The sequence below is a fragment of the Lepus europaeus genome, chromosome 5 (assembly GCF_033115175.1).
Source record: "Lepus europaeus isolate LE1 chromosome 5, mLepTim1.pri, whole genome shotgun sequence".
NCBI lineage: Eukaryota > Metazoa > Chordata > Mammalia > Lagomorpha > Leporidae > Lepus > Lepus europaeus.
In genome coordinates this window covers 15,904,119-15,930,478 of record NC_084831.1, presented here as the reverse complement: position 1 = coordinate 15,930,478, position 26,360 = coordinate 15,904,119, and the positions used below count along the sequence as shown (strand labels likewise).

Below are 26,360 nucleotides of genomic sequence, written 5' to 3'. Positions count from 1 at the left end.
TCGGGCCCCAAGTGCTCCCGGGCGCCCGGCCGGGGAGGCCCCCGGAGAAGCCCAGTCCCGCGGGCTAGGGCGGCTGCCGCGGCGGCCGCTCCGGCCCGCCCCCGGGGGGTGTCCCGGGCCGCTGGGCCCGCCCAGGTAACCCCACCCTCGGCCCGCCCCCGGCCCGCCCCCCCCGGCCGCCCGCCCGCCTCCGCCGCCGCCGCCGCCGCCGCCGCCGCCGCCGCATCCCGGCTCTGGGGCGGCGCTGACAGTCTGGTCCGCGCCGGGCAGCGGGCGCACAGCGGGCAGGGCGGCCGGCAGGCACGGAGGCAGAGCTCCGCGCGCGCCCCGGCCCGCGCCCCGCGCCGCGCCGCAGCCCGCCCGCGGGCGCCCACCTGCCGCCCCGACGGGAGGCCCCCCGCGGCCGCAGCCGCTGCCCCGGGCCGGGCGCCCGCGGCGGCACCATGAGTCCCCGCTCGTGCCTGCGTTCGCTGCGCCTCCTCGTCTTCGCCGTCTTCTCGGCCGCCGCGAGCAACTGGCTGTAAGTCGGGCCGGGACCCGGCAGGGCCGGGCCGGGGCCGGGCGGGGCGGGGCGGGGCAGGCCCCGGGGGCAGCGGCCGGTGCCAGGCGGCGCGGGGCAGCGGGCGCGGGGGGCGCCCGGCAGGTGTCTCGGCCGCCGGACGGGAGGCTCGCGGGCTCTGCTGCCGCAGCCACAGCCCGGGCCGCCCTCCAGAGAGCCGCGTCCCCCTGCCCAGGTCCGGCTCCCGGACCGGAGGTGGCCGGGCTGGAGGCGGCGGCGTCCGCACCCGTATGGGCGGCCCGGGGCGCCCGCGGACGCGAGGGGTGCGAGCGCCGGGCAGCGGCCGGGGAGGGGTGCCGGCACCGGGCGCAGCCCAGCGGGGTTGACAGGTCGCGGGGGAAGCCCATTCCGGGGAAGGGCTCCGGGACATAATAGCAGGTTAATCCCGAGAAGCCCGGAACGAGCTCCCCGCGCAGAGCTGCGCGGATCTGCGGGCTGGGCGAGAGAGGCGTGCAGGGACCTGTTTCTGCTGGGGGGGGGGGGGGGGCGGGAGCCCGCGATAGCAGGAGGGAAGGGCCGGGGCCGCCGGCTGCGGGGCCTTGGTTTCCCCGGGACAGGAGGAAACTCCTTCCAGCCCTGGGAGTCGAGCACAGCCCCGCGCTCCCTGCGAATGCTCACGGAGGACGGGGTGGTGACTGCCGGTGACCCGTCTGCCCGGCCGCTTCTCCTGTGCTCAGGGCTCCTTGGCAAGCGGCAGAGGGCCACTGGGAGTAGGGGTGTAACCGCGCCAACCCGGGGCAAGGGGACCCTGGACTGCTCCACCCACCCCCACCCCCAGGGGTGGTTCCGGGTGCCCCAGGGGGTAACCCTGCCCAGAGCTCTGCCCGCTGCGGGCAGCCAGTGGGGAGCCAGGCTCCAATATTGATCTGAAAAGCATGAGGTGGGAAGGGGGCTAGCCGGCAGTGTAGCCGGGTTTCCATGGAGACAGCGGGAGAGGAAAAAATTCTCTAGGCATCAAGACTGAAGAACAAATATCTCCCATGAAATTGCCCCGAGTGTCCAATGGCTGTTGCTATGAGGTCATTGTGGCCAGCCGGGGCCCTGCAGGCTGGAAGGAGTGTGTTCGTCGGGGTCAGAGCCACCCAGGGCTTGGGGGACGGAGGTGATGTGGAATTCTCCCAGCTGTTCCGGGAGTGAGCGGCTCCAAGGCAGCCCAAAGTGGCTGCGGGGCTTTTGTTTTTCTTGGAGCCTTAATTTGATTAACACTTCAGGAGCAGTGGCAGGGTGTACAGAAACCAGGGCACCGCCACCTCCCCCCCCGAGTGGGGCCTGGGCCACCGCCACTGAGCCAAGGAGGAGAGCTGGTTTGGACTTTGGGGGAGCTTGGGATCCTTGGAGCTGGCTCTCCAATGAATGGGCTCAGGGCTGGAGTCGCCCCGACAGGCCTGAGCTCAGGAGGAGCAAGAGGTGGCTCTGACCTGCCCAGCACAGACAGCTGCGAAAAAACAGAGACGGGCGGGAGGGAGGGAAGGCGGGGGGGGGGGGGGGGGGGGCAATTCCAGCGCCGGCCCCAGGCCTTGAGGGAAGACAGCGACATCTGCAGAGCAGAGTCCTCCAGAGGACTCTAGCCTTTCAGGCCACTTTACAGGTGAGAAAACTGAGGCCGGGCAGGGGAAGCCCCCTTGCCCGCACTCCGAGCTGAGCGCTGCGCCCAGTGGTCTGACTCCCAGGCAGTGACGCGACCCCCCCCTCCCTGAAGCTGCTGCACAGTTGAGCCGATGTGGCCCACGTGGGCCCTGTAGCCACCTTCAGCCACGTCCACGCCCAGAATCCCAGCCAGGGCGGCAGCTCCGGCTTTGGGTCACGCAAACCATGGGGAATTCCAAGAGCTCAGTTCCCCGACCCGAGCCATGCGGGTGGGTGAGGAGGGGTGGCCCAGAGGGAGGAGAGAGGTTGGCAAACCTGTTTTCTGCACGGCGATGGTGCGGGTTGCCACGAAGCAGGTCTCTGGATGGCCCCGCTTACTCCTGCTCCACCCGGGCTCTGAGCCAAAGGTCACTGCTCAGCCCAGAAGGAACAGGGGTGTCCCAGGACCCCACCAAACGAGAGAGCTGAACGGGAGCCCAAGCAGTCAGAGGGGGAAGTTGGCCCAGAGCTTGTAGGATCTTGACACTGATTGTTGTCCTAACTCTCACGGCCCTGAGTCCCGGCAACATTTCAATCCCATTGTACAGATGAGAAGGTTGGGGATCCCACAGGCAATTGCCTGAACCCCCCCTAGCACGGAAATGGCAGAAGTGTGGGACCCAACAGCTACCTCCATAAAGGAGCACTCCCGGCGGGACAGGGGGATGTGCCTTTGGGGCTGGTGGCTGGCATCGTGCCTTTGCAGGTGGGAGCTCTGCTGGAGGCCCGGCCCCCAGAGCCTGGCCAGCAGTCGGCACGGAGCGCAGGGGCTCCCTTCCCAGTACCTGGAGGCAGGCTTCCGTGCAGGGGTGGGCTGCTGTCTGTTGTCTCAGGAGGGCGGGCAGCCTGGCGGGGAGGCCAGGTGTCCCGCTGCGTGCAGCTGTCGGGCAGGACAGGGCTTGGAGCTGGGAGGGCTCGGCAGCCTGGGGCCTGGGCAAGCCCAGAGAAGCTGAGAGCTGTTGATCAGAGTTGAGTCTGGCACCCAGGCCAGGTTGACAGCTTGTGGCAGCTCCCACCACTGAGGGAGGAAGGGAGGGAGGGAAGGAGAGAGGCTGGTGGAGAGAGCCCCTCACTGGGAGGCCTGGGCTCTGTCCTCCAGCGGCTGCCCTGCCACCGACTCGGGCTCAGCACTGTGTCTGAGTGCTCCTCCCGCACCAGCTGCACCAGGACCAGGAGCCCCAGCTCGGCGCCACATGCTAGGTGGCCCCGGGCGGCCTCTTCCTCCCTCCGGGCCATAGTCCTCAACAGATCATCCCGAACCCTGGATGGAAGTGCTGGGACGAGCTGGCGACTCGATCAGCCGAGGTCCCACTGTTGTGAGTTTCCTGGGGAAAGGCAGGCTCTGCTGAGCTGGGGCCCAGGCAGGAGCTCCCGGGGTGAGGGGAGAGATCCTGAGCTGCAGTCCGGGGCAGCCAGCAGAGGGCTGAGACCTGGGACCCCGGGGACAGGCGGCACCAAGTCCAGCCCCAGCTCTGACACTGCCCAGCTTAGTGACCTGGGACAGGTCACTTAACCTCCACGAGCCCCAGGTGCCTCTTCTGTAATGGGTGCAGACAGTACAAAGTGGTGGGCGGGAGGAAGGGGTGAGTCCCTGGGTGCAGCCTGCAGGTGCAGGACCAGGCGCCCTCGTGGAAATGTAGCCACAGCGGTACTGGAGCCGGGGGTGGGATCGATGAGCTGCACATGGCCCTGTCTCCAAGAGGCTGGGGAGAGCAGGTGCTCAGGCTGCCGCTCCCAAGCCCTGCTGCTCCCAGACTGTCCTGCCTGGATCCTGTGGTCTCACCCAGGTGGGATGCTGTGCCCCTGCCCTTCAGCCAGGGCCCCCGACAAGTCTTCTGGAGCCAGGGACACCCCGCCTGGCTCACAGGCAGATCCCTGCTGGCCAGAGGCGCTGGGCCTGGGAGCACCCTTCCGTGCCACTGGGGGAGGCGGAGTCTTCACACACCTCCCTGGCTCGGATTCCGCACAGGTGTGTGTCTTTGGGCCAAGCTCCCGTGTGCCTGCTTGCCTGATTGCGGGGCGGGGTGACTCCCTTAGCTGTGGTGGGGTGAGGCCCGGTGCCCGGGCACAGCTCCGTGGCCAGGTGTGGGGCAGAGCAGCCAGCCCCACAGGTAAGGATGTGGCCGGTCTCCCCAAGAAGTGGTCCCCTGGCCCCCAGTTTAAAAGATCCCCTCCTTCCCCTCTTGAGAGTAAAAACTCATCTCCTTGGAGCTCCTCCCTTGGCTCCAGGAGTCACAATCACAGCCCCACCCACCGAACTTTACAGTTTACACTGGTTTCTCTGCAGTGCTATTTGGGGCCTGGTGCTGCTGTGTTCCGAGTCTGGCCCGGGCAGCATCCAAGGCCTCTCACTATTAGATGCCCATAACACCTCTTCCCTTTCCAAACAACAAGGTACAGGCGCTGCCACAGATACCACACAACCCTCCTCCCCAGTCTTATTTTCAACCCGACTTCCTACTCGAGGTCGTCTGCGCAACCAAAGCCAGGACTTGAACTTGACTCGCTCTTGCGCACAGTCTCCTGCCCCTGCCTACAGAACTGTTTCCTACTGCACGGAACTGCAGGCCCCGCGGTTGCTCCTGCAAACACGTGGAGGCCAGGGCGGGCACACAAGCTCCCCGGGACAGCCTTGCAGGGCCTGGCGCCTGCCTGCGGGGAGTAGGCGCTCAGTTGGCCCTCCATGGACCGTGGGTCTAAGCCATCACCGAACGGCAGCCCCCCTCCAAAGACCCTGCTCCCGTGACCCTCGGAATGTGCCCAGGTGGGTGCCAGCAGGTGCGGCTGTCCCCCAGCATCTCCCGTCCGTCCTGGGCTGTGGCAGCCTCACAGAGCCAGGCCGGGCCGTTGCTCTCCCTTCCGTCCCGGGGCCCCAGGCCCCGGCTCTGCCTGAGGGGTTTGCTCAGGCGACTCACGACCCAGCTGTCTGCCACGGTTTGACTCTGCCTTCAGCCCTGGATTAGCAATTGAGCAACTCAGCAGGCATCTGACAAGACAGCGCTCCCCAAACCTGTTGAAACCCGCCCAACTCAGGCCCTGGGGGTGCCTCTGCAAAGCTGAGCCTTGCACCCAGCCTCCCCCTCCTCCCCTCCTCCTCCTCTCCTCCGGCGGAGGAAGGGCTTGGGCTGTGCTGACCACGGGGCACACACGGGCCAGGGCGCTGCTGGCTGGGGTGACAGCCTCCGGTCACCCCTCCGCTCCAGCCGAGCCTGCAAACCCAGCTGCAAGGCGGAGCTGCGACCCTGCGCGCGCTTCCCAGATTTCCGCAGGAGTTGCCAGCTTTTATCTCGGAGTCCTGAGCTGCATCTTCTATGATTCAGCCAGACCCGGAGAAGGCTCGCTCCCTGCCGTGACCCCACCGGCTCCCCCTTCCCCCGTCCCAAGTCCTCGCCACCTCCCCCATCTCCTGGCAAACTGGAAACCAAACTATGTCTTAGAAGTTCCCAGCCAAGTCAGAACCCCCGCAGCGGAGGGGACCTGGTCGGTGGGGGAGAGTGAGGGAGCCCCCGTGTGCCTTTGGAGGGGCCCTCCGCTCCGTGGGGAGCGGCTGTGGGCCTCCGGGGGCCTCTTCCCAGCTGTGACGCACAAGGTTCCTTCCTGCCCTGCTCTGGCTGTGTTCCTGAGCAAACCCTGTCATCCCAGGATGGACCCCAGGACCCCTCCCCCTGGCCCAGGCCTGCAGACGGCAGCCTGTTCCCTCCAGGGTCAGGGATGCACTGCTGTCCAGGTGCCCCAGGCTCCAGAGAGGCGTCACAGACCGCAGAGCCCGGGGTTCTTGGCCCCACAGGGGAGTGAGCGCCTGGTCTGCCCAGTGGGGCAGGCAGGCATCAGACCCCCGCGCTAGGCATGTGGGGCCTCAAGCACGGATCTCTGCCTTCTCCCCAGACCATGCCCTGCAGCAGATGGAAGCAGAGCTGCAGCCCCCAGACCCGCTGGAGGGGCGGGGCAACGGGGCAAGGGAGGAGCCAAGGTTTCCCACTGCCAGCGCCTGGATTCAGCTACCAGCTTCCCCGAGACTGGGCCTTTAGAAGCAAACCCGGAGGCAGCGGTCTCCCTCCAGGAGGCCAGCGCGGGCGCTGGACAGCTCAGCTGGACTTTGCCCTGTCCCTCCTGGCTCCCACGCTTGGGGGTTCCATTCAGTGGCAGGGGGAGCTCTGTGGATGCGGGTTGGGGGGGTCTGCAGAGAACCCTCTGCTGCCACATTAGGGGTCCAGATGGGGCCAGGCGCACCTCGCCCACCAGCTACACCTACACATTGAGGTGGGGGGTGGGGCTCAGGTCTGGGGGGGCTCCCAATCAGGAAATGGGGGACACGGAGCCCTGCCGTGGGAAATATATGGGGCTGGATCACCAGTGTCCTGGAAGCGATGGGAGCCGGGAAGCCAGACAGCAGTGTGGGCGCCGGGGCTCTCAGGATGAGGACCAGAGGGAGGTAGGATCCCGGAAGAGTCCTTGGGCACGGGAGGGGGTCTGGGCTCCAGAAGCCACCATTTCTAACTAAGGAACGCCCTTGTCCCCAGGAGTCATGCTAAGGCTAGGAGCAAGGTGGGGGTAGAGATGACACCCCCGCCCCCCCAGGCCACCAAGACGCTGCCAAATGCAGGCCCTCCCCACCGACTGCCCTCCAGGGTTGCAGGCCAGGGGTGGCGGCTCCTTCCAAGCCCACAGATCCAGGCACAAAACCAGCGAAGCGTCACCCTGCCCCCCACCTCCACCCCATCCTCACTGTGGCTCAGAAGAGGCAAGCACTCTAGAAACACGGACAGGCAGCAGAAGCCCGCCTCTCCCCTCTGGGGACCGTCAGACTCAGTGCCCCCGGCCAGCTCGGAGTCTGATCAGCCACCCTCAGACCCAGGAACCAGAATGACCCGTTTCCTAACTGCCCCTGACGGGACTGCGGGACCTTAAACACAAACCTCTCCGAGCCTCAGTTTCCCCATCTGTAAAATGGAGCAGGAGATGCCTGCCTGGCCAGCCCTGCACTGTTGGAACGAGGGAGTAGACTGGGAAACACGTTCTCTGGTCACAGACCCGGTGGGGAGGGGCCGCCCAGGCTCCGCAGGTGGGAGTCCCCCAGGTGCGCTTGGCTACTGTTAGGATCGGGTTTGTCACCCCGTGACTGCTGATCGATGGCACAAGCGACAGGGAGGGGGAGGAGCATGCTTGCAGGCGTTCTTGTCCCCACACATGGTTTCCAGTCCCCTTGGCACACGTGAACTTGACACAGGCCCTGCCTTGGCCACCCCAGTGTCCCCAGCTCTTGCTGGTCCCATGCCTCAGCCTGCACGCTCTGGCAGGGTGAGTCTCTGGGTGGAATCACTAGGAGACGCGTCTCTGCACACAGGGTCAGAGGGTGTCTGTCCAGGATCTGCCCCCGAAAGAACCCGCTGTGTCCACTGGGAGTGGCTTCTACCCCGAGGTGTGCTGGGCTGAGAAGAGGCTGGGCCCCACGTGCAAGAGGGGGCCCGGACAGCCAAGCCCGAGAAGTAGGAATGAGCAGAGCTCGGCGCTGCGCCTACCCAGGGTGCAGCCGGGGTGCAGCTCGCCAGAGCACGGAGGGCTTCGGAGGGGGTGGGGGTGACGACAGGGAGGGCAGCATCTCCATGATGACGGCCAGGGGATAAGGCGGAGGTGCAGTGGCTTCCGTGTGCCCATCTCATCGCCGTGAGCCCTGAGGCGAGGACGGCCAGCACCCCCAGAACACCCCGAGGTGCAGAGACGTGCGCCGGCTCGCCCCCAGTGGGGGCACAGGGGCGTTCTGACCCAGGCTGTCCCCCTAGCCCCCATGCGTGTCCTGACTCCGCGGGGGACAGCAGAGCAGATTGCTCAGAGCCGGCCCAAGACCCGAAGACCACTGACCCCCCCGGCCGCCCGAGGACCCGGTCCCACTCGCTCCCGCTTCCTTCTGCTCCCCCGCCTGCTGCCCTCCTGGCCTCCTTCCTCCCCGGTATCGCAGGCACCACCACTCCTGAGGAGGCTCTAAATGTGGCCCGGGCAGCCAGGGAGGCCAGAGGGAGGGGGCGGAGAGGCCTGGGCCGGCGTCCCAGCCCCCACCTGGGCACCCGCAGGGCCAGGACCGGCGACACTGACCTGCTCGGCCTCCCAAACGCTTCAGCTATTTCCCGTCCCCTCTCCTCTTGACGCGCAGAGTGACAGCCGGGGAGGAGGTGCGGAGGTGCGATTTTCCTCTAGGAATTTGTATGTATATATATATTTTTTTAAAGTAAGCGAACCTGGAAAAGCTTGGGACAAGCCCAGCTAATTTTAGTTTCTAATGAAAACAGCAGGTGGCTGAGAGGATCTGATCTCCTGGCAGGCAGGGCCAGGCTCTCCAGCCTTGCGGGCTTGCAGGCGCGGGGCCGTGCGGGGAGGGCCTGCTGGGAGGAGCCTCGAGGACCTGTGGCCCCGTGGAGAAGAAGGGCACGAGCTGGCTGGCTGCTGGGGTAACCCGATCGATGGCACAGCCGTGGCTGCGGTCCGGGGTGGCCAGGGCAGCAGGTGGCAAATTGCTAGGCCAGGGCTCGGCTGCAGCCGCCGCTGCCGTAGCAGGGAGAAGCCTGAAGTGGGGCAGTGTGGTCAGGCCTGGAGAAGGAGCAGGAGTGGTGGGCCAGGCCCCCGTGGGCCGGCGGCAGCCAACACCCACCTTGCCCTGGCTCTCTGCCTCCCCCGGGAATGACCTGTGCCGTGGGTATTTGAGCCCCGCCCAGCTCCAGGATCAGCAAGGGGCATGCATTTCTCTGGGTGGGGGGGAGGGGGAGTTGGGCCACCTTAGGGCACTAGGAACTCTTGCAGCCTCCAGGACTGGCTGGGCCCAGCCCAGTGGGTCTCCAAGCCCTTGGCAGTTCCCCTTGTCTCCCTACATCGCGGCAAGCAGAGCGCGCTTCCTCAGGCCAGAGCCGTCCGTCCAAGCTGTGAGCATTTGCTGAACACCTTTCTATGCACTGAGCCCTGTGCAAGGCGCCGGGGGGTGCCACAAGCCAGGTGTGACAGCCAGGCTGCTGTCGGCTCTCCCTGCCGTCATCCACAGTGCGTGCCAGGGCCAGGGAGCTGAGAGCCAGAGCAGGGCTGCCACCCCAGCTCGCTCTGGGGGAGTCGCCTCAGCCCCCTGGCCCTCGGCTTGCTCATCTATGACGCAAGGCCAGGCACGCACCGGAAGCCAGGAGCAGCAAGAGAGGCAGCACAGGCCAAGTCTGTGTCGCCTGCTGTCTTGCCTCCCCCAGCCTGCACCAGCTCCGTCTGCAGCTCTGGCACCCTGCCTTCCCCAGGCAAGCCCCTGGGGTCTGGGAGGGCAGGGGTGGGCCAGGCCACACGTGCATGGAAGGGGACAGCTGCCGTGCCAAGTGAAGGCAGGGGCTGGGACGGGCACTGGTGCCCGCCGGAAGAGGTTTCTCAGTTTCTTCCTGGACGTGGTCCCAGTGACTCACAGCCGTGGCAGCCCAGCAGCTCGCCCTAAGGCTCCGCACTGTCATTTCAGCTCCCCTTGGAGACTGCTGAGCCCAGGGGAGGGCAGGCGGCTCCGCCGGCCCACCCCACTGCTGGATCAATGGCGGAGGTGCCACCAACAGCCTGGTCGGGGACCCGCTGGCCTCGGAGGCCCGGATAGATACCCCACCGTGCATCCCTCCCCCGGAAGGATGCCCGCCTTGTGTGCAGACCCACAAGGAGGCGAGCTTGGAGACTGGGGGAGGGGGACTTGCCAAGGTCACCGTCGGCTGGGGGCTCCGCCAGGCCTGCCCAGCCCGCTCCCCCTGTCCTTCACCAGGGCCAGCACCCAGCATGGCCTGACCTCGGCTGGACAGAGGGAGCAGAATCTGAGCTGGGGGCGGGCCAACTCCGTGCCCCCTCACCACAGAGGGAACGGGGCTGGGCAGGAAAGGATCTCATGTCAGGCTCAACCCCTGTCCCCTCACTGAGGGACACCTGTGACCTCTCCAGCATGGACCTGGCCCTCCGCCAGTAGCTGGGCTCTTGGCGCCCCCTGCAGGCCATGGGTGACAGGTGGGACTGGCTGCAGAGGAGACCCCTTCCCAGGCTGGGCTGAGGCCTCAGGGCCAGCCCACCCGGAATCCCCTGGGCAGGACCTGGTAAAGAAAAGGAAGAACCAGGGAGCCCCTGGGGGACCGGGGCGCGAGGACTGCCCCACCCTGAGAGCGGCCAGCCCATCTCCCACCAGCCTGCCAGGGAGGGGACGAGCCTCTCAGCGCCCTGGGCCCTGGGCTCTCACGGTGACTGGGCACAGCGGCCCTCACGGGGAGCGTCCCTGAGTCTCTGCCCGAGTCCAGGGCCCCTCGGGCTCAGCGGGAACCCTCGCCCATGCCAGTGGCTTCAGACGCCCACGAAGCCCCACCTGGAGCACAGCCCAGGCACCTGTGCTGCCCACGAACCTGCCAAGGTTTCCCACGCACAGCCAGACTCGGAACCGGTGCGGGGGCCGCCCACTCGCGTGACGGGGAGGGTCTGCTGCCACTCACCCGCCTCCAGGGTGGGGAGGCAGCTGCTGGCCACTCGTGCGTGGGTCAGCATCCTTAGGTTCAGCAAGGCCAGCTCCCAGCCCTGGAGCCAAAGGGACACTGGTGCTACCACAGACCGGGAGGTCATTCACTCATTCCTTGGCTCAGCAAACAAGCGGTGGGTCCCAGCCTCATTGCCACACACTCTTGGACACACAGACCCCTTCTGCTCCTAGCTGTGGGCGGCAAGAGTGACTCCTTCCCAGGTGCTTGGTGAGAACACGGGGAGAGCAGGGACCTTCCCCACACTGTCAGACAGGAAGTGTGTGCAGCTTCACCCCCCCACACACAACACACCCAGAAAGCCCCACGTTCAGGGAAAGCCACTGGGGGTGGGGGCGAGGCAGCGGGGAGGGTGCAGCTCCCTGCAGAGGCCCGGGCAGCAGGACACGTGCTTTTCTGCCCAGGACCCCCAGCCGGTGGAGCTAGGGCTGCAGGTGGAGCAGCAGCCTGCACTTCCTCCTGCGAGGCCACAGGAAGACCGTCTTACTCACCTCCAGGTGCTCCACTAGGAAACAAGGGGTCTGGACCACACCGGCTTTTGGAGAATATTCCGGGAGTGTGTTTCCCCGCATCCCGCTGCTCCGTCAAGACCCTGGATGGCAGCCCCACCACCACCAGATGCACCTCCCCTGGACAGATGGGGAAGGGACATCTTCCAGAGTCACCATGCAGCTCTCCTCCTGGGCAGGTTGCTGCCTGTGCCCCTACTATGCGCACTTGGCCTTGACTGGGGACGCTAGGGCAGGTTAAGAGGCAGTGGTTAGAACACAGGCTGCTGGGTCGTCTGGACCTTGGCTATAGCTGCACCTGCAGCTGGGGACCGTGGGTGTCACTCCTCTCTGAACAGTACCCAGCACTCAGTAACTGCTCAGTTAACCCAAGCGCCCCTTCCCTCAGGAGGGGGCGTCTCCCAGCTCTGCAGGGAAGCTCTCCCACCCTCGGCAGGAGGGTGCCTCATCCTCGGATGGGGGTGTGGCCTCACCCTGGCATGGACAGAGGAGGGGCCGGGGGTTCCAGCGGGCTCAGCGTCACGTTCTGCCCCCTGCCCAGGTACCTGGCCAAGCTGTCGTCGGTGGGGAGCATCTCCGAGGAGGAGACGTGCGAGAAGCTCAAGGGCCTGATCCAGCGGCAGGTCCAGATGTGCAAGCGCAACCTGGAGGTGATGGACTCGGTGCGCCGCGGCGCGCAGCTGGCCATCGAAGAGTGCCAGTACCAGTTCCGGAACCGGCGCTGGAACTGCTCCACGCTCGACTCCCTGCCCGTCTTCGGCAAGGTGGTGACACAAGGTGAGGAAGGGTGCGTGCGCGCGTGCGCGCCGGGCTGCGGGGGCGTGACCGGAAGAATGCCGGGCTGCGAGGGCGCCGGCTGGGGTGGGCCTGGGGTTCGAGACAAGACTCGGGCCGGGGCTGTGGGAGGGCACTGCTGCCTGCGGTCGGCTTCGGGGGAAACCGAGGGTGGACAGGGGCTGCTCCCCCCATTTTAAGGAGGAAGAAGGCGAGGGGACAGGCTTGTGTGGCCCGAGGCTCCTGGGAGGGTGGGGAAGAATCGGGTCCAGGCCTGGGTCTCCCAGCCCCCAGCCCAGTGCTCCCCCACCTCAGGCCCCCCGCCTCCTCCTCCTCGGGGACTCCCAGCCGCCGCACAGGGGCATGTGGCTCACTCACCTGCGGCGCCAAGCCCGGCCCAGACCACCCTGTATGGTCCCAAGTAACGTAACTCATCAGCCATCTGAGATAGGCATACGTGAGGCAAATAGAGAAACCGAGGCAGAGAGCGAGCCAGTGAGCAGCTCTCTCAGGGTCACAGAACCAGAAAGTGGCAGAGCTGGGGCCTGGGGCCAAGCAGTGCCGCCCCAGGGTCTGTGCTGTCACCCATGAGGGACACAAAGATGGACACACTCCCCGGTCAGGCCTGGGGCACCCAGGGAAGGCTCTCTCGGGGAGGTGGGCCCTGGGCCAGGATCCGGAGGCCAGAAGGCAGGGAGCCAAGGGGAAGCGAGCCAGGGCACGGAGAACCATCGATGGAGCTGGAAGGCGCCTCAGGAGGTCAGCGGGTCGAGCCCTGCCCTCGAGGAAGTACTCCCAACCGGCAGCCTCCCTGTCTACTTCCTGAGCATGAAACTGACACTCCGGAGCCACCAAGAGTCCCTGGGGCCCTCGGGAAGCAGGAAGGGGCCGCCCGGCCACCCCACATCTTGGCACCTGTGGCCCTGGACAGCCAGGGCTGCCGGGCTCGTGGCAGGCCATTTGGATCTGCTGGAAACCACCTGTGATAGAAATTTGGAAGCCGGTCTCCTGGGAGCTGGCAGGGGTCAACAAGGCTCGATCGCACTTGGCATTGCTGAACATGGCTGCTCTTGCAAAGAAACAGAGCCAGGGAGCAGCCTGGGGTGGGGGATGATGGTGCCATGGCCCAGAGCCTAGGGCTGCCTGGGTGAGGAGGCTTCAGAACCAGACCCCAGCTCGGGAAGCCCTTTGCACACACAGCAGGTGTTTGGAAAGTGTTTCAGGCAAATTGGGGGGTGGGACAGCAGGGTTCCCTATGCCGGGCCCTGCCACACCCCTGGGCCTTTGCACATGCTGTTTCCCCAGATACCCCAACCCCTCCCAGACCAGCTCAGCTGTTCCTTCCGCCTCCACGCCTCCCCAGCTTCCCTCTGGGCTCCAAAGCTCTTACTGGGAGAGGATGGTCCTCTTTTCGGTACAAACTCAAGACAGTTACAAGGGCTCCCTGTAGGCTCTGACTAGATGCACAGCTGTGTACACCTTCCTCCGCTAGCCACGCTGTTCTCTCTCCAGAGACAGATACGCAGGCACCCACGACTCCGTCTCAGCCGTGTGTGTCCACGCAGCTCTCCCAGTGAGAAGCACCTTCCCAGATGCCGGGCACGAACCAGGAGGGGGACCTCACATGGTTCTGGGGACACCAGGAGTCCGGCCGGGCCGGGCCAAGCTGCTCCAGGTTCACTCTGAGCCTCTTGGCCAAGCGTCTAGTCAGGCACCTGAGCCCAGGCCTGCTGAGCTGAGCTCCTCGCACTCACGCACCTCCACACATCTGTGTTTTGTGGTTTTTTTGTTTGTTTTTTTTTTTTAAGATTTTATTTATTTGAATGAGAGAGTTTTAGAGAGGCAGAGGCAGAGAGAGAGAGGTCTTTCATCTGCTGGTTCACTCCCCAGATGGCTGCAACAGCCAGAGCTGGGCCAGTCTGAAGCCAGGAGCCAGGAGCTTCTTCCAGGTCTCCCATGTGGGTGCAGGGGCCCAAGGACTTGGGCCATCTCCTACTGCTTTCCCAGGCCATAGCAGAGAGCTGGATCGGAAGTGGAACGGCCAAGACTTGAACCAGCGTCCATATGGGATGCCGGTGTTGCAGGTGGAGGATTAACCTACTGTGCCACAGCGCCAGCCCCCACACATCTGTGTTTCAACAATTTTTTAAGAAGATTTATTTATTTGAAAGGCAGATTTAGAGAGAGGGAGAAGGGTAGGGGAGAGAGAGAGAGAGAGAGAACTTCTGTCTACTGCTTCACTCCTCAAGTGGCCACAACCGCCGGGGCTGGTCCAGGAACGCCATCTGGGTCTCCCAAGTGGGTGACAGGGGCTCAAGGCCCACTGCTACCTTCCCAGGAGCACGAGCAGGGAGCTGGGTCAGAGCTGGCAATCCACCAGGGGATGCAGGCATCGCAGGTGGCAGTTTAACCTGTGTCACATCACCAGCCCCTTCTTGGAGAATCCAGCTGTCTCCACTGGGCAAGTAAGGGGTGGGACGAGTCCATCCCGGCTTCTGAGAGCAGAGCGTTGGCCCTCGGAAGCCCCAGGCTTGGCTGATGAGGCTGATGGAGGGACAGCACGCACAAGCGCAGCCTGGGGCAGTGCCCGCGCTCTGCGAGATGTCCCCACCCCCGGCCCCCGGCCCCGTCACCCAGAGGGGCTCACGAAGACGCGGTGACACGGGGGGGGGGGTGCTCGTGGGCCTTGAAGAGCCCCCTCCCCACCTGCTGCTGCTGTCTGCGGTCTGGGAGCCTCCTGCCCCCCACCGTCCAGGCATGGGGGCCTGGCTGGTACACACACACACACACACACACAGTATAGCCACCTGTGCCTGGGATGTGGGGCGGGCCGGCTGGCGGGAGCTCCTGCAGTCTCTGGCAGTCCATGCTGGGAAGGGGTACGGGGACGTGCGAGGCTCTGGCCTGCAGGGGCGGCACGGCGGTTCCCGTGTCAGTGAGGGGACAAGGCTCAGAGAGGAAGGGCACACCACTGGTGAGTCCAGCGTGGCTCCGTCTGACCCTACCCCATTCTGGAGGTGACTTAGAAAAGCAAGGCTTCTGCAGACTGGAGGAGAAAGGATGCTGCACAGCCAGGCTGGGGGCAGAAGCAGGGGCTGGGCGACAGGGTTCCTCCCAGGGACCAGCTCCCACGGGCTCCACTGCCTTAGGTCTCCCACTGGGTGTGCTGGGGAAACGCTCGTGTTGTGCCCGTTCCCTGACCTGTGCTCAGATCCAGCCCGACTCGGCCTCAGCCGGTTCTGTACCACACTCCTCCCTGCACCAGTGTCCTGCCTTCCAGCGTCTGGGAGAGCCAGCGCCCGCTGAGCAAGGGCTGAGCAAGCACCGCCTTCCTCCTGCAGCTAGAACGGGCAGACCCCTCGAACAGGGCGCCGTAGCCACCATCTGCTGGGGACCGCCTTGCTGCTGCACGCCCCAGCCCAACCTCAGCCCTGTCTCTGGGCCTGAGCAGCCCTGCGAGGCCCTGCACTGGCGAGCGAGGGTCTGCCCTGGGTGCCTGGGCAGCTGGGGGGCTGAAGCCAGGCCTGTCAGACAGGGTTTTAGGCGCTAGGCCTGGTGGGCTGTTGTGCAGAGCCCAGCGGCCCAATGCCCACACTCAGGAACTGGCTCCTACCACACCTAACACTTAGGGGAGACCTAGGGAAGTTCTCGCCGGTTCACAGTGGGAGGCAGGAGACCCACTGAGGGCACAGGCCCAGGGGCTCAGGCCAGCGGGAAGCAGGCAGAACACCGTACAGAGCCGAAGCCAGGCTGCCTGAGTTGAAGTTCCAGCTCCACCACTTCCTGGCGGGCACACTGATCCACCACTCGGTGCCTCGGTCTCCCCATCTGTAAAGCAGGGGTTAGAGCCGTCTGCCCGCAGAGCCGTGAGCAGCACGCCACTGCAGGTAGCTAGTGCTTGGCACCCAGAGCACGCAGCTTTAGCTCTTCCTGTTGAGGGGCCTTCAGAGTTCATTAACAGTGCAATTAAAAGATAAGTTGATTTCGGTGCAAAAAAAGTTTGAAGCCCATGCATTTTTCCCTCATAATGGGCATTTACTACGAATTCTTTGAGGCCTCCTCTTTTCCTTCCAGAGTCTTCCTCCAGCTGAGGAAACTAGTGGCCTTGTCCTCCTGCAGCCCAGTGGATGGATGTTGGCTTAGGGAAGCAGGCAGAGGGCTCCCTGCGCCCCAGGGACCCCTGGCACTCAGGGGCCGAGGTCAGCCCAGAGCTGGAGCCGGGCTGGGGCTGGACAGGAGTCAGGAGAGGCAGAGGAGAAGGGACTAGGCTGGGAGCTGAGGCCGCCGCCACCATTCCATCAGCCCTAGCTCCTGCCTCCCCTGCCCTCCCCCCTTGGTCTTTGGGGCAAAGATTTGTGCTGGTTCAGGCCTGGAAATACCAGAAATACCAGAAACTGAAGTCGTCTCTCTTTGGGCGGCCACAGCATAAAACCAACCAACATGATCCTGCTATTAACCTCGATTAACTTGGAGAAGATTCCGTCTCGGGCTGTCGAGGCTCCTTTGCTCCGGCCAAGCCCCCCAACGCTGGCCCACCACGGCCAAGCCAGGGCAGGGCCTGGGCAGTGGAGTGCGGGTGGTGGGCAGTGTCCCCGGCTAAGGGCTCAAACCCAGAACAGGGCGTCCTGCGTGGTCGGGGGCCGCGCGGCCCCCCACCCGGCGCTGGGCTTCTCCGGCTCTGTCCACAGACACCGGCACAGAGGCGGTGATTGTCTGCTCTGACCACGGGGACTGCTCCCCAGGGCGGCCGGGAGCACAGGCCTGGGTGTCACACAGGTAGCTGCCAACCGCGGGGCCGAAGCCTGCCCGCTCGGCTCCTGCGGACACAGAGCCCGCAGCGGCAGACAGAAGGACAGTCATGGCACACAGAGGCCCTCACAGGGCCAGGAGAGGAGCAGGACCTGCTGTCTGCTCCCACCTCCCCCTGGAGACTCCACAACAGCTACGCCCCCGAGGCCCCTTCCTGGGAGGGTGAAAACATCCATTCAGGCAGGGAGGAGGCGGGCCCCAGACCAGAATGGCGGGTAGTCGGGGCATATGCAGGGGCACACAGGCCCAGGCCCGAGGCCCCGCCTGTCCCTTCCTGGCTGGGTGACGGGGCCCAAGCCTGTACCCTCTCGGAGCCTGCGGTTCACCTGTAAACTGGGGACAGACGAGGCTCCAGGGGCAGAGGGTGTATGGGGGACAGGCAGCACCCACATCAGCACAGGGCAAGGGCCGTCTGAGGCTTTACTGTCCACATTCTGAGTTACAAGGAGCAGAGGCACCAGCCCCAGGAGGAAAGGGCCAGGCAGGATCGAAGGAGCGGAGCCACCCTCTGCGAGCCCAGCGGGGCCAGCTGGGTCAGAACGGGAGAAAAAGGGGTCCTTGGGCCGGCGCCGCGGCTCACTAGGCTGATCCTCCGCCTGGGGCGCCAGCACACCGGGTTCTAGTCCCGGTCAGGGCGCTGGATTCTGTCCCAGTTGCCCCTCTTCCAGGCCAGCTCTCTGCTGTGGCCCGGGAGTGCAGTGGAGGATGGCCCAAGTGCTTGGGCCCTGCACCCCATGGGAGACCAGAAGCAACTGGCTCCTGCCTTCGGATCAGTGCGGTGCGCCAGCCGCAGCAGCCATTGGAGGGTGAGCCAACGGCAAAAAGGAAGACCTTTCTCTCTGTGTCTCTCTCTCACTATCCACTCTGCCTGTCAAAAAAAAAAAAAAAAAAAAAAAAGAAAGAAAGAAAGAAAGAAAAGAGAAGGGGTCCAGCTCTGCTATGTCATGGCTTTGTGGTACGGGGTCAGGTGACCTCTCACAGTCTGTCTGGTTTACCTTAACTGTGTGACTTATCAACGAGTCTCTGGAGAACCAGGGCTGTGCCGACTCAGCCATGTGCTGTGTGACCCGACAAGCCACCTAACCTCTCTGTGTGGCGGGGATAATCTGTCCCAGTTTGCAGCACCTCTGGGAGGGTGAGAGGATCTGCTTGTGCCTGGGGAAGCGCAAGGAGACGCGACTGCCAGCTCAGAGCCAGCACCCAGGGCTCTTGGGTGTCGGCTGGCCCTGCCCCAGCCCCCCACCAAGGAGCCCTGCCCTCTCCCCACTCCCACAGGGACTCGGGAGGCAGCCTTCGTGTACGCCGTCTCCTCGGCAGGCGTCGCCTTCGCCGTGACGCGGGCGTGCAGCAGCGGGGAGCTGGAGAAGTGCGGCTGTGACCGCACGGTGCACGGGGTCAGCCCCCAGGGTAAGCTCGGGCCGCGGGCAGCGCGGGAGGGCAGGGACGAGCCCGGGCCCAGCTCACGGCGACCTCTCTCTGCCCGCTGCGCCCCAGGCTTCCAGTGGTCGGGATGCTCGGACAACATCGCCTATGGCGTGGCCTTCTCGCAGTCCTTCGTGGACGTGCGGGAGAGGAGCAAGGGTGCCTCGTCCAGCCGGGCGCTCATGAACCTCCACAACAACGAGGCCGGCAGAAAGGTAGGCGAGAGCCTGGAGGGGCCTGGGCGCCACCCTCCCACCGGAGACCGCCATGCAGGCCCGTGCCAGCCCGGGTGCCTGGAGTGCGCTGGCACGGTGCAGACCAGGCTGGGCGGGGAGTAGACAGGGGGGCAGGTACACAGCCAGCAGTGCCGCCCTCCGTCCACGCCTGCGCCCATCCTTGTGACACACAGCAGAGCAAGGTGCTGACCCCTTCCTGCACTAACCATGACACCCTCTGCTTCCCGCCACCCACTCCCCAGCTCCCTGGGGGGAGAACGCCCCTGGGACCACCTGTCACTCCATTTCTCTAGTCTCTCTCGCATTAGCACTGAGTGCCCCAGGCACAGGGACAGCATCTGGTCCCTGTGGCCCATGCGTGGCACCCAGCAGGCGCTTACTGTGGGGGAAGTGTGACAGGAGCCCCCTGACTCAGCAGTATCCCCACCTTCCGTGCTCCCGTCCCCTGCGTCTCCTGACGGCCGCCTCTGTCCTGCCCCCCAGGCCATCCTGTCACACATGCGGGTGGAGTGCAAGTGCCACGGGGTGTCGGGCTCCTGCGAGGTGAAGACGTGCTGGCGGGCGGTGCCGCCCTTCCGCCAGGTGGGCCACGCACTGAAGGAGAAGTTTGACGGCGCCACCGAGGTGGAGCCGCGCCGGGTGGGCTCCTCCAGGGCCCTGGTGCCGCGCAACGCGCAGTTCAAGCCGCACACGGACGAGGACCTGGTGTACCTGGAGCCCAGCCCGGACTTCTGCGAGCAGGACTTACGCAGCGGCGTGCTGGGCACGAGGGGCCGCACCTGCAACAAGACGTCCAAGGCCATCGACGGCTGCGAGCTGCTGTGCTGCGGCCGCGGCTTCCACACGGCACAGGTGGAGCTGGCGGAACGCTGCAGCTGCAAATTCCACTGGTGCTGCTTCGTCAAGTGCCGCCAGTGCCAGCGGCTGGTGGAGCTGCACACGTGCCGGTGACTGCCGCCAGCCCTGTGCCCAGGAAGGCCAGTAATTTAAACAGTGTCCCACCAGCTACCCCAAGAGATACTGGTTGTATTTTTGTTTTGGTTTGGTTTTTGGGTCCTCATGTTATTTATTGCCGAGATGAGGCAGGCAACCCCAAGGGCACCGACTGGGGCCTCCCCAAAGCCTGAGCCTTTGTGGCTGCCGCTGACCAAAGGGACCGTGTCTGTGCCCCTGGCTGTCCACACATGGCCGCTGCTGACCACTCGGTTACCTGTGTCCACCTGGCTCCTTGCAGACTGAAGGTGGCTAACACGGAGTGCACCAGCCCTGCCCGCCAGTGGGGAAGACAGGCCCCCTCCTGCCTGGGAAAGGGCTCACGACTGTCCACCCCACACTGGCATGGAGAGCCCTGGAAAGGGCAGATGGCAGGTCAAAGGTGGCGGGTCATTTCAGCCCTCACCTGAGCACCTGTCTAATCTCCGTGGGACCTTCCAGGAAGCTAGTGCAGCCGGGATAGGGGCGGGAAAAGGCTATAGCCTCTGCTCGGACGCCAGCCTGTCCCAGCTGCCCCTTGGGAAGGGGACAATGCCAACCTCCCCTTCCAGTCCTTCTCAACAGGAGTGTGGGCTGCCATCCTGGCTCAGCACAGCAGCCACAGCCCTCAGTCACCGCCTCACAGTGACTCTGGGAAGGGAAAACACACACACGCACACGCACAGAGGGAAGGGCTGTGCAAAAAAGTCCTGTCCCATGATGTCACTCATTTCATACAACTCACTGAGCACCACCCGTGCCATGTCCCCTGATGATCACAACAGCCTGAGGGCAGACAAAACAAGGGTGAGTGCTTCTCTTCCAGCAGGGGGTGGGCAGTGCAGGCCGGGCCCCAGCAGCTGGGTGGAGAGCCACAGACGTCCCCCACTCAGGGGCGGGCACTGCAGGTCTCCGTGGGGCTGGGCTTTGGGGAGGGGACTCTGGCTGGAGGAAAGGGGGCAGGGAAGCAGCAGGAGCCAGAGACCACAGGCTGAGCTGGCCACGCAGTTCCAGAGGGTGGAACAGGCTTGGAGGGGAGAGGGGAACAGCTGGAAGGCTGGTGAGGCCTCAGCCGCTGAGGACGCCCCCATACTGGGACCTGTAGGCCCCCGAGGCCCGAGGGACCGTGGGTACTGCCAGACCCCAAGTCCAGGCCTGATGCTGAATATCATTGGGAGCCCCAGCTTTCCCAAGCAGGAGCAAGACTGGCCCTGGACCCAGCTGCTGCTCAGCTGGACTCCCAGCCACCAGAGGAATCTGCCATCAGCCCAAGCGGCCCCACACTGGGGCTCCAGGCTCCAGGATGGTGGTCTGCTGTCCGGACCCCCACCAGGGGTTCCACACTCCAAGCTCTTGCCTCCTGGGTTCAGTACTGAATCCCAAGTTCCAGATTTGTGAGCTCCGGCCTGCAGAAGCTCCCCGGGCCTTGTGGTCTGTGCCTCCTGCCGCTGGCTCCCTCACCGGGAAGGTCGACCACTTTGGCCCCCAGCCAAGCTCTCTGCTCAATGTCCATCCAAGGAGGCCAAAACCAAGTGGGATGCTCGAGCCACATTTGAATTGGGGGTAATCTCGGGGCAGGCCGGCTCTCATGGGGATGAAAGCTGAGCTGACTCAGTGTCCCCACAGCTGTGCGGCTGGGCTTGGCTCCCTCGCTGGCAGACAAAGAGAGCGTGGGGACCCCTCCCTTCAGAGACAAGGCAGAGCCACTCTCCCCCCACCTAGTGGACTGAGGGCACTGCCCTAGGACCAAGTAAGAAGGGCTGTGTCCTCTGCCCGCCAGGGAGCTTCTCAAGGCGGGTCCTCCTGGGGTTCTGAGGGCCAGGACCCAGGTCTCAGAGATGCTGGGAGTCACTGCCAGCACACCACCACTGCTGAGGTCAAGGGCATCCACAGCCACAGGAGAGTGCTTCCTTGGACATGCCCAGCCCCAGACTGTCCGTCTGAAAACAAGAGGGACTTGCGTACACCTGACAGCCCACCCACTCTCGGTCCCACAGGGGCCTGGAAACTGGCCGCAGGGTCCACGTCCTGCCCAAACTGCCTTCCACTAGTCTTGTCCCAAGGCAAAGGCGATGTCCTCTGAGGCCTGCGGCTGGGTGAACCCCAGCTCTGGATGCTGCTACCCCACGCTGCGGCCCCCACCCCACCCCACCCCTCAGTTTTTATACTAGGCTCCTTGCCACTGTGACAGCCCATGACATAGTCTGATGCACGATAAAATGATTATTTCTTTACCTTGTAGTTGTGCCCGTGACTTTTTTCGTAGAAGAGAGGGAAGAGACTCGGGGAAAGGCATAGGAAAAGCAGATGAGCAGCAGCAACAGCGAGATCCCCGTTGCTTTGCTTCTCCTGAACAACTCGTTTGCAGGGGAAGAAGGACCCACTTGAATGTGGTCTGAGACGCCACCATTACCACTCAGGAGCTGTGTGTGTCTCACTGAGCCACAAGCAGGTTACCCTGGGCCCGAATGAGGTGAGCAGACCTCGGGGAGTGTGACACAGGAGGGGCACGGCAGAAGAGACTGCGGCTCCCGTCCGAGGCCTGTGGCCAGAGGTCAGTGCTGGGTGGACAAGTTCAAGTCACTCAAAATGGGTCTGGGTGGACAAGTTCAAGTCACTCAAGTCAAAGCCACAGCTGATGGAGCTCCCTGCTCCGGGGAGACCCAGGGCGGCTTCTCAGGAGCCTTCCCCTTGGCTGGGCGACATCCTCACCCTTACCCCACCCCGCAGCAGCAGGGCAGCTGGCAGTCACGCACTTGGCTTTCTAAAAGCCAGCAGGTGTGGGTGCAGGCGTGAGTGTGCATGTGAAGACAGGAAGGGCGCTGGAGACCAAGGATGGGCGGGGCTCGGGCTCGGGTGCATGAGGGTCAGGGCAGAGGAAGGGACCGGCCACGCAGAAGGTCCCGAGGGCAGGGCCAAGGGACAGTGCTCCTCCCCCCCCCCCCCCCACCATTTTCTGGAACTGAGATAAGGTCCCAGGCTCTGCAGTCAGACAGACCTGGGCTGAACCCCGTGCTGCTACTTCCTCTCTAGGCAGGGACTTAGATAACTCACTCTACTCTCTAGGAGGGGCTCTCAGCTGCTCCCTGCCCACCCTCATCACACACCTCACCTGGGGAGGATGTTCAATACGCTAATGTATGCAAAACTCAGCATGTGGCTCCCCGTTCAGGGATGCAGGAGGCAGGTGAGGCAGTTACAAGACGCAGAGAGCCAGAGCAGGAAAGCAGAGAGTGTGGAACCGGGCAGGGGCTGAGGCAGGCGGCCCCCTCCCAGGGAGCAGAAGCAGAAGCAGAAGCAGGCTTCTAAAGGAGAGTCCCAGGCAGGGGTGGGGCTGGCAAGGCCTGGGGGCAAAGCTGCCCTGGGAACCCCTCATTTACCGTGATTCTTCTGAACGACTGGCTGGGGTGAGGCCAGGGAGCAGGAGTCAAGTGGGCACAGTCAGAGGAGCGGGAAGGGAATACAGCCGGCTGGGGCTCCACCTGAGGGGATGAAGCTCTGGAGCCCATCCTTGGAGGCTGCCCTCCAAGCTCAGACCGCAGGGCCCCGAGAGGGGTGTTCAACGGCAGTGATGCAGTGGCCCCCCTGCTCGGCCTCGTCCGGAGAACAGCAGCTCGTGCACAGGAAACCTGGGGAGCACCGGGAAGCCTTCAGGTCCAACGGCAGCCAGGCGAGGGCCGAGGACACAGAACAGGCAATCAGGGGACTAGAACCAGAAACAGAGGAAGGGAAAGGCAGAGGGAGGGAGGGCAGGAGGAGCAAGGGGAGAAGACACAAGGAGACGGAGAAGGCAGCGCGACAGACCGGCGGGCAGTGGCTGCAGTGCAGCGCCGGCAGCTCCCAGTCAGACAAAGTGCCGAGCTTCAGGAGGAAAGCGTCTGATCGGGGGTGGGAGGGTGGGAGCAGCAGTAGGGGGGAGGGGTGTGCAGAGCGTGGCCCGGCCTGGCCCAGGCAATGACTTCATAGGCATCTGCTCCCATTCCTTCCTGAGCCGCCGGTCCTGGTGACCCCCTGCCCGGATCTCAAGGGTCTAGGCCAAGCAGGCGCTGACAGGGGAGAAAGGGGGCCCTTCTGGGCCAGGCCCCCAAGCCTGGCACAGTGCCCGCCAGGGGGAGGAGGGCCCAGAGGCCAGCCCTTGTCAGCATCCCGGCCGGCACTTCGGAGGCAATTAGCAGCCCAGCTGAGCTAATCCCCCGCCTGGCGAGGCCAACACAAACAGGCCCAGGCCGGGTGCACACTCGCCTCCCTGTTTGCTGAGGGGCCCGGTGGTCCGCCAAGAACAACACCAATAACCCAGGGCCTTCTCTGGGTTAAGAGGAGGACTCGGGCCTGCTGAAGAGCGGACAGTGCCCGGCAGAGCACACTCTGGCCAGGTGCCCTGGCGGCCCCAGAAAGGCAGCCACTGTTTCCAAGCCGTGGGCCAGGAGGGAAGAGGAAGCCGGACACAGGAGCCGTATTTTCTGATTCAGCACACACACACACACCCATCCTGACCCACGCCACCTGCGAGGGAGCAGGCCCAGCCCATACTTGTGCCACCTGGGCCAGTGCAACAACTGAGACCGGGAGGGGACAGGCCCTCTGGTCAGTCTAGGATTACAGGCAGGGAGGCAGGCGCTCCCGGCCTAGGAAGGGAAGAGACCACGAGACCAGGACTAGGCTCCAGCCCATCAGCAGCATCTCCACACCTGGAAAGGCTGATGTGGAACCCGCAAGTTAGAGGAGGCTAAGGGCGACCCAGGAGAAGAAACAAAGGGAGGCTCAGACTGCTAGACGGGAGAGATGGTGCCCTGGGCAGCAGGACTCCCAGGCCACGCTCTGCTGTGCGCTGCTCCTGCACCAGAAGTGGCTGCCCTGGGTTTCATTAGCTCAACCAGCAGCCAGGGGAGGGCTCAGCTTAAGCAGCCCCAAGCCCTCTTGCTCGGAGATGGATTCTAGACCGGGAGACAGCATCTCCTCTTGGAACCAACCCCTCTCCCTCAATGTGGAAGAGAGGGGCCCTCTCTTCCCCTCACCCCCGCGTCCTCACAGGCCTCCTGTCAGGAACATCAGAAACTGGCTTCCTTGGGAGATGACACCGCGGCCTCCCGGTTGGGCTGGGTCCCCGGGACACTGCACCACGCTGGTCGCCAGTACTAAACATCACGCCCTTTGTGAACCCAGCAGCCAGGGCCAGTCCCGCACCCCCACAGCCCTGGCCAGCACTACTTCAGGTCCCACACGAAGATGAGAGCTGAGTGTGAGCACACACTTCCTGCTGTGTAGACTGGCTCAAAGGCAGCTGTGTGACTTATCCCCCCTTCCCAGATGAGACTGAGGCTCACTGAAGGGAAGAGACTTGCCCAAGCCCAGAGCCCAGTCAGACGCACCGCCTCGCCATTTCCCTCTCTCCCTGCTGGCTGGCGCTCTGACGGTTCTGGCCACAGGCCCCCTCCTCCCCACCAGGCGGTATCAGCTGCCTCTCGTGAGGCTGGGCAGAACTCTGCCCCTGTGCTAGAGACCTGCACACCACTCTCCAGCCGGCCTCCTCTGCAGGGCACCGGGCGAGGAAGGCCAGGCCCCCTCAGGACGGCAGCTGGGCCAGGACACTTCAGGCCCAGCAGGGCTGTCGGCCCACCCAAATCCCCCAGGGGTCACTCCCACACCTGGCTTAGAACATCTAGCCCACCCAAGGTACAGACGAGTTGTTGAGTCCTCTTCCCCTTCAGTTCAGCCAGACAGGGAGGAATTTTTCAAAAAGCTCTTCTACAAGGACACTGAAGGAAAACAAACACACAGAAACAAGCAGACTTTAACCAGCACCCAGCAGGCTCCCAACACATGCTGCTCCTAGGGCTGTTCGGCGGCGCTGCCGGGGTCATGGGCCAGCATCCTGGCTCCCACCTTCCGAGCGAGGGAAAATGTGCTTTGGGCTCGAGTGGTGCTGAGGTCCCCGGGCTGATCATGTTTAGACGACACTACAGTTTGCAGGGTCTCTCTCCTTGGAGTCTCCCCATCCCTCCTCCTCTCCCTCCTGCAGCCTGGGCCTCCTCCCCCACCTCCTTGGAGAGCAGCTGCAGCCACCTGGGAAACTTCAACAATGGCTGATGGCTATCACAGCCAGGACAGGGCAAGCGGCTGCCCCTCAGACTCACCACGGCGCTGGACTGCATCCCGAAGTGACCGAATGGACACAGGGCTGCTGCTATGAATTCCTACTGCTCCAACCCTGAGCCAACAAAGCTGAGAAGGAGCAGCTCAGCGATCCAAATGAGAAGGGGCTGAGGAGGGGAGCACAGACCTGCTCTTCGGAAGAAGGAAGAACGTGCCCAGTGTGGTGGGACAAGCCCCAGAGCTGAAGTGCCCGGATGCAGGCCACGCCTCACCAGCTGACCACAGGTGAGTTAAGCCCTGGAGTTCTCAGCGGCCCCATCTGCTGTTGCAAAGGGCTGTGTGCTAACTGAACCGCAATGCCGGGGTGTCCAGTAAACACTCCCTTCACTTCTACCTGGGGTCTCCTCCTCCAGCCACCCCAACCTCTCAGAACCTGGGACACACTTAGTGCGGCAGATGGTTCTGGTCCCCAACAGCTCAAGTGCCCATTTTCAACCACAGCGTGCTCCAGTTGACAGCAGGACCCCAGCCCGTGGAGGACAAGGCAGGGCCTGGCCGATACCCACTCAAGGGTCAGAGCCCCACACAGGTCGCCTGTTAGAGGCACTGATCGTGAGCCAGCAAGAGGTTCTCCACCTCTAACTTAGGTCCCTCCCCTTGAGAGACAGAACTCCTGCCTTGATAATTCTGACATTCCAAAATAAATCTTGTGAGCAAAAACAAATCAGAGCAACAGCGATTTAAAAATAAGCATTTGGGTTTGTACATACCACGTGTCCACCGATCAGTGGATTCCTCCCCAGGGGGAGGGGTGTGGTAAAAACCTCTGGTGTCCCATCATCCCAAC

At 64.2% G+C, this 26,360-nt stretch overlaps 1 protein-coding gene across 1 annotated transcript; it reads left to right on the top strand.

The window, feature by feature from the left end:
* Positions 1-443: 443 nt before the first annotated feature.
* On the top strand, positions 444-19,407 carry WNT4 (Wnt family member 4). Its single transcript, XM_062193152.1, has 5 exons — positions 444-520; positions 11,749-11,984; positions 18,066-18,197; positions 18,285-18,427; positions 18,932-19,407. The coding sequence occupies exons 1-5, from the start codon at positions 444-446 to the stop codon at positions 19,397-19,399; spliced, it is 1,056 nt and encodes a 351-aa protein (XP_062049136.1). The 3' UTR covers positions 19,400-19,407.
* Positions 19,408-26,360: the final 6,953 nt, after the last annotated feature.

Excerpts from the sequence above, each read along its gene's own strand:
- WNT4 (XM_062193152.1), top strand. The coding sequence starts at position 444 with ATGAGTCCCCGCTCGTGCCTGCGTTCGCTGCGCCTCCTCGTCTTCGCC. Across the intron at positions 521-11,748 it reads GCCGCCGCGAGCAACTGGCT|GTACCTGGCCAAGCTGTCGT; the intron begins GTAAGTCGGGCC and ends CCCCCTGCCCAG. Across the intron at positions 18,198-18,284 it reads GCACGGGGTCAGCCCCCAGG|GCTTCCAGTGGTCGGGATGC; the intron begins GTAAGCTCGGGC and ends GCTGCGCCCCAG.